Raw genomic sequence first — 14,855 nt, 5'->3', positions numbered from 1 at the left:
GTAGATCGACCTCATTCATTTAAAATAGATGTTTCGATATATATTAGGTCCAAGATTGACAGATATTTAGGTTGATGAGAATTTTCTGCTTACAATGCTATAACGAACATACCTGGATATGTACTATTGTGTATTACTATGAATATATCATGTAGTACTGTGTATATATATTACATACATACAGTAGTACATAAATTATGTACTACTGTGAATATATCAGTTCCAAAGAGTAGAATTTCAACATTTTAGGCATTTGGAATTATTGACAAATCACCCACCAAAACCCCTGTACTGATACCCTCCTCTCTACCTCTCCAAACCGTTCAAAATACTGGATACTACCAACTGTTAAATCTCTGCCAGTCTGGAAAATAAACATTTTAATTTGCCTAACTAAAATTGTGAATAAGGTTAAACCATTTTTCTACCACATGGTTCATCTTTCTTCTTATAGACTTATAAGAGACTTTGGTACAGTTAGGCAGTTGGCTCTTTGTTACATGTGCTGTGAATTTTCTTAGTTTGTTATCTTTTAACAACGTTTATAGTATTTTTCACTGTTCAGCAAATTTCTCTATTCTTCCCATTAGGGTTCCTGAATCTTATGTATGCTTCAAAGGTCCTATCACAAATATTCTTCTACCCCTTTTATAATTTCATTTTTACTGAGAGCTTTCAACAACTCTAAGTTAAAACGTAGATATATAATTATTTACAGAGTTGGAGCTCAGGTAAAAAAATAGAAAAATACTGCAAGGAAATAAAATGTTGACAGTGATTACTGATGAATGTTAGGATTATACATGATTTTCTTTTCTGTAATTTCCAAATTTTCTACAATGAACATGCATTTTTTTTATAATCAGAAGAAAGTAACATTTCTTAAAATTGTACTTAACATTTTTCTTAAGTTTTTGACGGTCGGTGCTGACTTCAATTCTCAACCAAGTATTATTTGAGTACCTGACCTAGAGTCCAACTCTAATACGAAGTCTAATACTAAAGCAGAGATTCGTATTTTCTTTCAACTCCATTGACATGGATGACATGATAGTAGAAAATCTTAAACTGCCAAATAAGGGTCAGCTGAAAGCAAGAATTACGGTTCCATTTGGGAAGTTAATACGAAGAGTAATCACAATAATAGTTACACCGACTAGGTACTCAGTGTGTGCCAAGTACTCTTCACAACATCTTTATGAGATGGTACTATTATTATCCCGATTTTACAGATTGGGAAACGAGGGCACAGAGAGGTTACATAACTTGCTCAAACTATGAAAACAATGAAAAGTGGCAGACTGAATACAAAGGGCCTGGTTCCAGAATCCCTGTTCTTAACTTCTAAACTAAAATGCTAGTTAAAATGCTATTAAATGCTATTGAGATGGCATCTCTAAACGGAGTCTCTAAGCTGAAGTTTCTCAAACAGAATGTCAGTGCACTGTCATAAGATAACAGGGCTCTGAAGAGCTGGGTAATAACAATTACTTGTCACATAAACTGCTGCTAACAGTAAATTATTTTAACAGTAAAAGCTAAAAGTAGTGGCAGATGCCTATGATTTCCCTGGCTCACCGTGTGTTCTCTGCCTCTGTTTGCCAAAATCTGCTAGAACCTTTATGTGCACATATTTCTCCCATAATGCTGGGGAGTGTGTCCACTACATCTTCTTCCACATGTTACTTTCCCTGCAAAAGTTAGCCCAACTTGGGCTAAATATTTCTGGCAAGCCAATTTTCAGTGCTTTGTGTTGAAGCTGAAAGTCAAACAAAAGGTGAACAAATAGGAAACTTCTTATTCTCAAGATCAGATGGGAACGAGCCCTTCTGATTCTGAGCGCAACAGTGCATTAATGATAATAATTTCACTCTTCCTTTTCTGGTTTTGCCTTTGTCAATGTTACTGCCTTCAAGGCCCCTGCAAATACCTAAGAAAGAGAAATAGTTTCCACTTGCTTTTGTGTTTTTTAAAAATAAAGGAGTAAAAAGCACACACTTGACCATAAAAATGAAGGCTCAAACAAAGAAGGCATATAAAGAAATTTCTATAAATCTACCTTGTCCTTTGTTAGTACTTGTGAGCTATTCTGAGTATAAATGGCCAAATAGGACTAGTAGCATCTCTGAGAAAAAGCTTTCAAGTGGCAGCAATTTTTAAGAAATAACAGTTTAACTACAGATGAATGGCCATAGATTGCCAGCGATAAGAGCCACAAGTCAAAAACCCTGGAGCTCTCTACAATCAAATTTTGATGTTTTGATGGCTTTCTAAGGATTTACTGTACAAAATTGACCTCAATTTTCTAATTTTCTAATCTGTAAAATGGGGATTAAAAGAATTGCTCACAACGGCTATAAAAAATCATGATATTCCTATTAGAAACTACTAGAACACTTAGAAATTGATAGACCAAATGGATTACCTTGCAAAAAAAGAACTGCTTAGGCTAATTTCTGAACATACTATGTTTGGAAAAACACAACTCTGAGTTATGAGTGATTAATATCTCTCAATAGTGCATGTTAATAAATTGCAAATGGAGGCATGTGATCCTCAGGGACAAGACAGAGTAACCCCAAAGAGTAGAGACCTAGGAGAAGGTCAGCTGAAGGTTACACAAAAAGGGCCAAACTGGCCCTTTATTAAATAGACTTTAATCTCTCACTCTTGGCCAGTCTGTAAGAGCCACTTACTTGTCAGAGACTAAAATGGTGAATCTTAGATGATTAGTTGCTCACTGTGGCCCCTCTGAGAACTTATTTTTAGAAGAAGGGAAAATGGGGAGCTAAGAGACCTAAGGAAGGTCACAAATGGGTACAGTAAATATTTCTAGAGATGTGGAACAGTAAAATAAAACTTGTACTTACAACTTGAGACTCACGAGCTTTAGGAAACATTTTGGCAACATTGAGCCCATCGATGACAATATCAAAAGGAGGACAGCATTTTACAAAGTTCTGAAATCTCCTAAGTTCCTAAAAAGGAAAAGTCAGATAAAATATTAGTAAGAACCCAGTAAGGACTTTAATATATAAACACACTGCTACGACTTTTATTATTGCTCTGATAAGTCAAAATATTCATCCCTTAAAAATACACACACATATACCTACACACAGAGATGCTTTCAAATAAAAACCTGAAAAGACCAGCCTAACAGATACAACTGCATGTAATTATCTGATATACTTGATAATCTCACAGTGCTTTACACTTGACAAAGTACTTCACATAGCACTTCAACTGATCTGTAACCAGCCATCTGGTCTGCTACAATGACACACATGGTAGTCATGATAATAGTGAAATGTCAAAATCTCTATGTCCTGTTCTGTAAGCTAAGAAGAAGTGAACCTCAAATATGCCAGTCTACCAGTGCAACCATGCTGAAAGAACAAGGCTCTATAATTTGTAGCTTCTCTTCTGTCACCAAGAGGGTTTTGTTTACTTACAGCTATTTTGAAGAGTTGAGCATTCATTCATTCATTCAATAAATATTTGCTGAGCACCTACTATATGCCTAGCAGTCACCAAAGAGACAAAACCCCAATGTAATGGAGCTTGCATTTTAGTGGAAGGAGACACAAAATAAATCAAATAAATAAGTTATTAAAGGTCAAATGTGATGAATGCTATGGACAGAAGAAAAGGAGGGGAGGCAGTTCACTCCTGGTAATGATGGAGTAGTCTGTATTGGACGACCAGATAATACAGTACTTTTTATATAAAAAAATAACAATTTGACAATACTAGAGAATGACCAAAAGCAGGCAGAAACTGGAAGGAACACAACATTTGAAAGAACGTTTGGTGATTTTAAAAGATGACTGAAAATTCTTTGGCCCTCCTCCTCTCTCAAAATGTGGAGTCTAATTCCCTCCACTTGAATATGGGCTCTTTGTGACTGCCCCAATGAATAAACATGGCAGAAGTAATCTATGTGGTAAACAGGCAATTAAAAAAATAGGTAGTAAAAGGCAATACATTAATGTCTTCTTTTTTTTTCAAGATTTGCAAATATTAACTCTGTATAAAATAGATAATAAATTTTTTCTATATAGCACAAGGAACTGTAATATATAGCAACCTATAATGAAAAAGTATATGAAAACAAATATTTGTATGTATACATATACACATAATGACTAAAACAGATAAATTGTAATTGACTATACTTTCAATTTAAAAAAAAAAAAAGGCAATACAACTTCCATTTGGCTCTCCCTCTTAGGATGCTTGCTCTTGGAACCTAACTATCGCCACAGAGGTCATGTATAGGTATTCTACCTGGCAGTCCAACCGAGTCAACATCAACCATCAGATCTATGAGAGTGAGGAAGATTTCAAGATGAATGACCTCAAGCCTCCATTTGATTACAACAGTAGAAGAGCCAAGCAAGAACCACACAATTGAGTCTAGTAAAACTCTAGAAAAATGAGATATAATAATAATAGTAATAAGTGACTTTCTGTTCAGTGCCACTACGTTTGGGATGATTTGTTACCTATCTATGGAAATGGGAAAAGTGAGCTGCACCAGGAGAAATTTGCCTCTATTTGGCTTTTTGCCGGAGGGCACTCTAGTCAGCAAGGTTGACAGGGGCAGCTGGAAATCAAGCAGAAAGCTGCAGACTGACTAGTTTGAGAAATCAGAAGACAAGAGTTTGGGGCTGCCAGAGAGGCTGGAAAGTTAGAAAATGAATGCTAGAAATAAGAGAACTGCAAAAATTTGTATATAAATATGAAGAAATCCTTGGTTAACTCTTTTTCTTTTTCATTGAAGTATAGTCAGTTACATGTGTCAATTTCTGGTGTACAGGATAATGTTTTAGTCACACATACACATACATATATTCATTTTCATATTCTTTTTCATTAAAGGTTACTACAAGATATTGAATATAGTTTCCTGTGCTATACAGAAGAAATTTGTTTTTTATCTATTTTTATATATAGTAGTTAATATTTGCAAATCTCAAACTCTCAATTTATCCCTTCCCACACCTTTCCCTCTGGTAACCATAAGATTGCTCGTTATGTCTAAATATTTAAAATTCAGGTTTTACTAATAATTAACATGAAAAAGATTTCCCATTATACTTCCAAATTATCATCTTGGTGCTGTTCTTGGTATGCATTATATTCATTTCTGGAGTAATAACAAACTAAGGTAGTTTAGTATTACCAGAAAAATGGATATCTGTAAAAATCAAGAGTTAAACTAGGTAACTTATAAAATCCCCTTTCGGTCCTGATATTCTGTGTTAACAAGCCTGGAAATCCCTTAAAACCCAGAATGGAAAAGGGTATACTTGAGATGGTTTGTTTGAAAGGTGAGTCTCAGGAGCCTCTGTGCAATCACAGGATGTGTAACATAATCTCATCCAAAGATTATCCTCTGGTAAACAAGTTCCTGCTGTATAGTGCAGGGAACTATATTCGATATCTTGTAGTAACTTATGGCGAAAAAGAATATGAAAACGAATATATGTATGTTCATCTATAACTGAAGCATTGTGCTGTACACCAGAAACTGACACAACATTGTAAACTAACTAGACTTCAATAAAAAATTAATATATACCAAAAAAAAAATTATTCTCCTGATCCATGTCTTCTAATACAGAAAAATCCAAGGTGTCAGGTTGTTTTCTTCCCCATTACTAAAGCTCTGCTTATTGAATATGTTTACTGGTCAGGGAGTAATATTTTTATCACTTTGTCATACTTCTGGTGGGCCCCCAAGGTGCTCACTTTCCAAACTAAATAAATTTACATCACTGCACTCGAAAGCCACTGAGTAGATCATGCTAATAAGGCATGACAAAGAAAGAGATGACCTAATGAGATAACATACTTGCTGTGGCATAGGGCAATACAAAGACGCAAGCGTAGCTGTTTTAATGGATGGCAAATTTAAGCAAAGAGCAATTATTTCTTTCTAGGGCTACTGCTGGAATCGTACTTGACTGCAGATTGACTAATGATCTGGGGTATGAAAATCCATCAATCTTTTGATCATCTGTTTCTTGATTATTAATAAAAGAAGTTCTAACTTAAAAAAAATAATTTTGAGATATAGTTCACATACCATCCAATTCACTAGTTGTACCTATCACAGTCTAATCTTAGAATATTCTGTCCCTCCTAGAAGAATCTCTGTACTCACTAGCAGTCAACTCTCACTCCCTTCACCCACCACCCAGCAATCACTAATCAATCAACTTTGTTCCTATAGGTTTATTTATTCTGGACATTTCAGATAAACTGAATCATACAAAAATGCAGTATTCTATGACTCACTTCTTTCACTTAGCATAATGTTTTCAAGGTTCAACCATGTTGTACTTCATTCTTTTTTACTGTTGAATAATACTTCATTGTATGAATATACCACATTTTATTTACTCATTCACTAGCAGATGAACATTTGGGTTATTTCCACTTTGGGGCTATTATGAATAATGCTGCCATGAACATCTGTGTATAAGTTCTGTATGGATAAATGTTTTCATTTCTCTTGGGTACATCTGTCTAGGAATGAAATTGTCAAGAGTTATCATATGTGGTAACTCTATGTTTAATTTTTTGAGGAACTGCTAGACTGTTTTCCGAAGTAGCTGCACCATTTTACATTCTCAGCGGCAATGTATGAAGCTCCCAATGTCTACACATCCTCACCAACAGTTGATGTTGTATGTACTTTTTATTATAGTCATGCTTGTGGGTGTGAAGTGGTATCTCACTGCGGTTTTGATGTATATTTCTCTAATGACTAATGATGTTGAGCATCTTTTTATGTGCTCATTGGCCTAAAGGATGTTCTTCATTTTTGTAACATATACTTTATAAATTCAACATATATCTCCTTTAACAACAGCCACAACTTCTATCATTTTTACTCATTTTATACTTTTAAGTTGAAATCTGAGATGTTTAACTTCACACAAGTTGTAAATACTATGACTTTCAACAGCAGTTGTTAACTCAGATGCCTACAGGGACCAGGCAGGTGACATAAATAGGTAAAATGGGCCAAGTCTAAGAAAACATAACAGAGCTGGCAAAATGATAACTAGTGGATGGCACAGGTCTCATTGTCCACAACTGGATAGAAAGAGGTGAAGACTGACAAAATTGGAGAACATAGGTCCCTTAGAAAGGAAACAGCCTAGTGCTCAGTCCAGATAATTGTTGCCACACAAAAAAATACAGCCCCAGGGTCAATAGATTTGATATTTTAAGGAAAATTAAAAATCTGGCATTTTGAAATATGTGAAATAACTTTTTAAAAGAGTAACACTGAAGACCTTTCAAACAAAAAACGTGTATGGGCTAGATCCCATCCTTAGGCCACAAGGTTAATACATTCACTTGGTCAGTCCGTCAACAGATTTTCATTAAGCATGTGCCCAGTGATGTTCCCATTCCTACGAACAGAAAAGTGAACAAACTTTCTGCCTTCAAGGACTGCACAGTATGTTAGCGGAGGGAACAAGCAATACCAATGTAACAAACACTTAATTTCAGGCAGAGAAAAGTGTCTTGAAGAAAAATTAAGCAGGGTAGGTAGGGTGTTAGCATCATTCTTCCTAGTTCCTCTCTATTTTAAGGTAAAAGTAAAAGGGAAAGGCCTTTCTGATTAGGTGACATTTGAACAAAGGTTTTAATGAAGTGAGGGAGTAAGTCATACCCCCTCCTCTGAGGGAAGAGCCTTCTCGGCAGAGGAAAGAACTGCCAAGGCCCTTAGGAAACACCAAAGAGCTTGGCATGTTTGAGGATTCACAACTAGGCAACTTGAAAACTCAAAGAATAAGTATAAAGTCTGTATGTAATTATACTTTGAACTTAAAGTAAGAAACAAAAAAACAAAAAAATTCTTCCTTATTACTACAATACAGAAAAGAGTAAATACAAAAACAAAAACAATTCTAAAACAGATAATCAAAAGTTTTAAATTCTTTACCTTATCCAATCTCTTATTAGAAACAATGAAGCAGAACTTGTATTTGTTGCTTTGTGGTTGTCACCTAATCACAAATGAGTAGCAAAAGTGATCCAAAGACGAGTAGCACAACAGAGAAATAAAAGAATGGCGCTTACACACTACACCTGGTACCTGAGCTCTGAACTAGAGGTGACTCCAGCTCCTGCCAGCAAAAAGCTGTCCTCATAATATAAATAACTCTCACAACATACGTGTCAGGATAACTTGAGTCTTTTTATTTATCATTCCTCCTACAATATGGATGACAAAGCAAACTGCTTAAGTAACTTATTTTTCTCAATAAATGATATGCAAAGAGACACTAACTCCTTTTTTACCTTTCCACTTAGAAGAGGTTAAAATTCTTCAATTTAGGGGGATGATTATCCATATGTTTATGATGGTTTACTTTTATCCTGAGACTGTGATACAAATTTCACCAGAAAATTAAAAACAAATCTCTTTCATTTATTTTATTTATTTTATTTCCTACTTGAGAACAGCAACTAAGGGGAATTAGGACGATGACAATAATACATACTCAAAACTTTACATCACAAAAGAAGCAGTGATCTTAACATGTTAATTATACCCAAAGTACTGCAAACATCAGATAATATTTTCCAAAGATTAGAGAAAGGGAGTATTAAAACAACTGGTTTTAGTCACAGTGGCTATGGAAAAACAGGGGAATACCAGTTATTTTGGTTGGAAACACTGTTCTTAACATGGAAACAACAATAAAAAAAAAATGCATCTCTGCATCAAACGGCCAAATTTCTCCGTGTGCCGATCCAAATAAATCCTAAATACAAAGAACACTAGCATGATTGCCTTAATGTAGCCTGGGAAAAGTGAACTCACATGTCTGGAAAATGTCACTGCAATCTAACAACTACTAATCTTAGAAAGTTTATACTTATTCAATCGGAAGCTATGTTCTAGGAGATGTTTTTCATTCAGTAATTACAGTTATAATTACTAGCATGTAGTATCCTATTTAAAAATACTTACAATCTTATGTGAGTTTTCTGATTTCAGTAAGATGAAAAAACAAACAAAAAAACCCCTCCTGCTACAAATATCTAAGAAGGCTGGACAAAATACAGCAAAAAATACTTAATGCAGGGCTGAACTTTTAATAAAGGAAGAGAAATCTCCAAGTGCCAGAGATGAAGCCAGATCTGAAAATCTAACTGTAAGGAAAAGAGCTGATGACAATGCTGTCCAGCAGAGAAGTAAAAAGCAGAAATGGGACAGGTATGGGTATCGGCAAATAGGGGCTTGGCTTTTGATAACCCTTTGGAAACTGGAGAGTTACCAAACCTTGGGTCCAAATGAGGGGGGAAATTGGAAGTGAACTCCATAATAAAAGAAGAATTTTTACAAATGAGCACACTAATGTCAAAATACAATACACTACCTCCTCTATCTCTAATAGGGGTCTAAGCAGGAAAAAAAAATCTCTTAAGAAATAGAAACTCTAGGCCCAGGTTTTAATGGGTTTGAAGTACAATCTTAGACAAACTGTATGATACAAAATCATCAAGTTCCACCAAAAAATTACATACAAACTGGTCTGGTCCAATAATATCTCTTGAGCACTTGGCAGAAGCAAACACAAAACTTCTCCGGAGAGACACTATCAACAATCCAGGCAACAAAAGGGTTCTCATGGAAAAAGCAAGCCCCTCTAAAACTGACCTCACCAATTTAAAACTGTGAAAAACAAGGGTAAATAATCCACCATGATTCAAGACATGAAACCTTGGATTCAGGAAGCTCAGTGAATAAATAAATAAATACATTCATACATACCCATCAGAGTGAAACAGCAGAAGTGGAAAAAAAATTTTAAGAGCAACAAGGGGGATGGAGACGGAACAAAAACTGGGCCCAAAGCAAACTCTTCAACAGTAACTAAAACAGAGGCCAGAAGACAATGGAATAATGCTATCTTCAGTGCTGAGGGAAAATACTAAATTCTCTGCACTTAAACTAACATTTAAGTAAACATTTTCAGACAAAGAATAAAATAGTTTACCACTCCTCTTATCATGTCACTGAAAGAATGTTACTCATCAAGATGCCCAACAGGAAGTCTGGGGCTCAGTGAGAATGCAAGGGCTGGAGCTATATGGATCTGTGAGTCACTGGCAATCAGGTGGTAGAGAAAACCAGGGGAGTGGGTGAAAATGAACAGGGAGAGTGGGTTGAGTAGGAAAAGAGGAAGCCTGGGAAACACCAAAAACTCAGGGGAGGGCAGGGGACATACTGTATTACTGTCCTCTCAATAAAAGAGGACAAACTCAGTTGCATCCATAAAGAAAAAGCAATGAGCTTTGAGGAGAGAACATGACTGATGCAAAGGGTTTGGCAAAAATAAAACAGAAATGCAAGAAAAAAAAGAAAATGTAACAGAATTAAAATCTTCATTGAAGCACTGAAGATTGGATGTAATATATTAGAACATAGATTTTGTGAAATGCAGCACAAACTTTGAAAATTTTTCCTAGAATGCAGAGAAAAAAACACAAAGAGGAGGAACATTATAGCTATGAAGGACAGAGAACAGACACCCTGCATAAGCTCTCACAAGGGTATTTCCAAAGAATGAATCAGAACAAAAAGAAGAGAACTAACCATTAAAAAAAAAACTAACATAAAAACAAACAAACAAACAAGAAAACATGTCTTTAAGGACTCCTGAGGTTCAGGGAAACTTACTGAAAATATCCACCTAGTCCTCTTTCCACAAAATTTTTAATTTTGAAGTTGAAGGAAAAAAAATCCCATATACATCCAAGCCAAGTGATAATAATAACGCAAAGACTTTTCAGTGCCATGTAGATCATAACAATACAGAAAAATAAGAATTCTAAGTGTTTTCCATATATTAACTCTCTTATTCCTCTATGAACAGTAATGAGGTAGGTGTTACCATTCTCCCCACTTCAGGTCAGATTAAGAGACTAAAGCACAGAAAAGTTAAGCAAGTCATGTAACTAGTAAGGGGCAGCCTTGGATTCAAAATCTAGAAATCCATGCTCTCATCTGAGGTATAGTGGAACAGAGCAACAAAAATCAAGCCGGGATCCCTAAAAGCCAGAAGACCACAAAACAACTATGTTTACAGATGGTGGAATATTCCTCACATGGGCCTGACCCTCCTGGCACCTGCCTTGTAAGGGTTTTTCCTTCTTCCTGAACGGTACATATTCATAAATTGTGGCCAAGTTTTTAAGAAGGCATGCATGCCCTCCTTAAATCAAGACCACTGCCCTTCCTTACAAGGTACTTGCAAAATGGGAGAGAAATGCAAATGCCCTTCATGAGTTCTTTTGTTGAGAAACACTATTTGCTTCTATGTAGTCTCTCTTGTTTATTTAGGGAGAGATAACCCTCCTTTTTCTGCTCCCCACTCCAAAAAAGACTAATAAGGATATTGGAATTTCACCTAAATAGAAGTCTGATAAGGTATTTTTTTAACTGTAGGTCACAATCAATTACTGGGTCATGAAATCAATTTAGGTTGCAACCAGCATTTTTGAGATTACAGTTAAATAAAGTAATTAAAACGGAGTCTAACTCCTGTAGCAAGAGCACATAAATTTTTGTTATGAGAACTAATGTATATATGTTCCTATGTGACTGAAGTATTATACTGTACACCAGAAATTGACACACTGTAAACTGACTGTACTTCAATAAAAATATATTACAGAAAAAATTTTTAGTTATAAAATGGGTTGTTACATAAAATGTATTTTGTACTTGAGTTGTAGTAAAAAATTTTTAAAAGCCACTGGTACTGGTACTGTATAGCACAAGGAACTATATTCAGTATCTTGTAGTAACCAACAGTGAAAAAGAATATGAAAATGAATATATGTATGTCCCTATATGACTAAAGCATTGTGCTGTACACCAGAAATTGACACACATTGTAAACTGACTATAATTCAATAAAAACATATATTAGAAAAAAAAGCCACCGGTTCTGGGGCTGTCACATATACAAACCATGATTTTGCCCCCAGGAACAGTATTAATACATTTTATCATAGGCCTATATTTACTCCTTGAAAGTTTGTAAAGAAAGGGGGAGAACCCCAGTTCTAAGGATTAACTCTACCACTATGAACTTATATTATCAATATACTGTGATCACGTACACAGATTAGTGAAAAAAGAAAATTCAGAAGCGGACCCACACATACATGAGAATTTAATATTTGCTGAAAGTGGGATCCCAACCCAGCGGGAGAAAAGATGGGTTGTTAAATAAACAGTGTTGACACAACTGGGTAGTTAACAGGGGAAAAAAAATTCAAGTTGGAACACTACCACATTCACACCAGAAAAAATTCCAAATGGATCAAAAATGTAAAGGAAAAACAACAAAAGTAGTAGGGGGCAAAAAGAAGTTTGTGTTTATGTTTGTTTGTTCTTAAATAATCTTGTAAAAAGGAAAGGCCTTTCTAAGAATGAAACCCAGGAGTCATAAAAGAAAAATCTGGTAAATTTGACTATTTTTAAATGTGCATGGAAAAAAGTTATCATAAGGGAAAAAAAGCCTCAAAAAAATCACAACTCAAATCACAATTTTTCAAATGGAAAGCTCCTACAAATCAATAAAAAAAAAAAGAAACCTCTCAAGTTATTGAGTTATTGAGAAAATGAAAAATGGGCAAGACAGAAGCAAACACTTTGTAGAAAAAATCCAAATGGCCTTTAAACCTATGGGAAGATGATTGACTTACTCGTTAAGAAAAATGTAAATTAACTCTACACTGAGGTTCCATTTTTCACTTCAGATAGGCCAAGATCAAAATGTTTGATGACACAATGGAACACAAAGGTGTGGAGAAACAAGAATTCTCATACACTGCTGATCAGTAGGTGTGTTCAATGATAAAATTTCCATGAAGGCCAATTAAAATCGATACATCTCCGATGTCCTAGCAATTCAATCTGCAGAGATCGCACAGTGATCTTAGAATATATGAGAAATTACAAATCTGTAAGGCGATTCACTGTTGCATTTTTGTAACAGTAAAAGACTAAAACAACCTAAGTATCCATTAACAAAAGACTGTGTAAGTAATTAAATTATGGTCATCTGACACAATGGAAAACTATACAGCTAGAAAGAGAAAAAAGAGAGGAGGAAGAGGGGAGAGGAGCATGGGAGAAGGAGGAAGAAAATAAATCTTGAAATACAAAATAGACTAGTATCAACAACATAAAGGACTGAAAAAAATTCACTAAAAAATTCTCAACCATCTAGAATCACGAGTTAAAGACATGTTAGTTCTCTAGCAGCGAAGCATATTTCCAAGTAGATTTCTCTACTAAATACCCCAGGAAAAATTTAAATTACTCACAGTATAAAGGTATTTCTTAAATCTTGCCTAGGCTTTGAGGAAGTAAATTTTATTCAGGTAAAGATAGTTCAGAAAATTAAATTAGTAGGTAGAACAAAAAGCTACCTTCTTTTTAATCCCACTCTCCTTCCCTTTCGTAGCAGATACTGACAGACATAGAAAACAGTTAAACGAAAGGCAAAGAGACAATGTATTTTTCCTTGTGGACTCTTGCTCCCAAATTTAAAAGGAATAAATCAGGCAAGGAAAGGCAGTAACACAGCTTGGATCCTGCAAACCCAGAAATGCTGTTAACCACTCCTTTTTTCTTTTTGTTTTTTTAAAATTCTGCATTCAGTTCAAGGATCCACGCTTACATACCCTGGAAATCCCCTCTGCTTCACAACATCAACACAGCACTTAACTTCTCCTCTTCCTTGGAAGCAAACACACAACATATTTAAGTTCTTTCACTGGATGATCCCAAAACAAAATAAGATAAAAATATTGCACAAATAAAACTCACTGAAAACTACCCCCCGCCAAATCAGAAAGTAAACATTTATTTTCGAATAAGGGAGAGAAAAAAATCTTAAAGAAAAACTGAGCACTACACATAGATAAAACTTTACTAGAATCCTTAAAAACAATTCCCAGAGAAAAGCAAGTATGGGGGGTTGTCCAAGGCTTTTTTTTAAGTATCTTTACAGATGTTTCATTGTTCACCCTGAAAAAGTGACCAAACTCAAAATGTTTCCTTTAACAATAACTTGAGGTACCATATTACTATCATCTTCCTCAGGTATATATACACAAGACCTCAAAGCAGCTGTGAGGATGCTAAAGAAGCCTGGACTAGCGATAAGCCTATTTGGGTTTGCATCTTCTCTGCTCTGCCACCCACTAGCTGATATGACTCTGGTCAAGTCACTTCACTTTTCTGGGCCTCAGGTTCCTCAGGTGAGAAGTGCAGCTACCTACTTCAAAGGGCCACTGTAAGGACTCAGTAAGATTAAACGAGCTGACCGTAAGAAGTCTCTACAACAAGAGCCTCTACGTGTGCTTTGGTAAATAGTAACAGTACACGTTCTGCCAAGAGCTTGTCACCTTCTATAACTCTTTGGGTTTTAAAACAGGAAAATAACTCTCCCTGCTTCTTGTTCCTGACTCAGAAATGGGTTTCTGTCTTCATAGGGTGGTAGAATGTATGAATCCCTAAAGTAGCAATAACCTAACTGCCTCCATATGTATAAGAAAAACATGTTTACATGTCATTTGTTCCCACATATTTTGATTCAGGGGGCAGAGACCATTTCAGCCCATCCCCTTCAGAAAGGCCAGATCCATGGTTCTCGCAGTTCATGTGTATGTTTAGGTGATTCATAAATCAAGTGTTCTGTACTGAAGTACACCAGTACTGGTGTACATCCTTGTAGATTACTTTATACTTTACAACATGCATGTATCTTCTGATTCTATCCTCAGAATAATCCTGGGAG

The 14,855-nt window shown here is 35.4% G+C and overlaps 1 protein-coding gene across 4 annotated transcripts in view; it reads right to left on the bottom strand.

Moving 5' to 3' along the window:
- Positions 1-14,855, bottom strand: part of PRORP (protein only RNase P catalytic subunit) — a 109,680-nt gene that overhangs the window by 68,726 nt on the left and 26,099 nt on the right. For all 4 annotated transcript variants that reach the window (XM_072962931.1, XM_006212759.4, XM_072962932.1 and 1 more), the window contains one exon: positions 2,871-2,978. In XM_072962931.1, coding sequence (XP_072819032.1) covers positions 2,871-2,978 — 108 coding nt within the window. The remainder of the gene's footprint in view (positions 1-2,870; positions 2,979-14,855) is intronic.

Source organism: Vicugna pacos, chromosome 6, assembly GCF_048564905.1.
Source record: "Vicugna pacos chromosome 6, VicPac4, whole genome shotgun sequence".
Lineage (NCBI taxonomy): Eukaryota > Metazoa > Chordata > Mammalia > Artiodactyla > Camelidae > Vicugna > Vicugna pacos.
The sequence above is the reverse complement of the archived record's forward strand: the minus strand, read 5'-3'. Positions and strand labels throughout refer to the sequence as shown.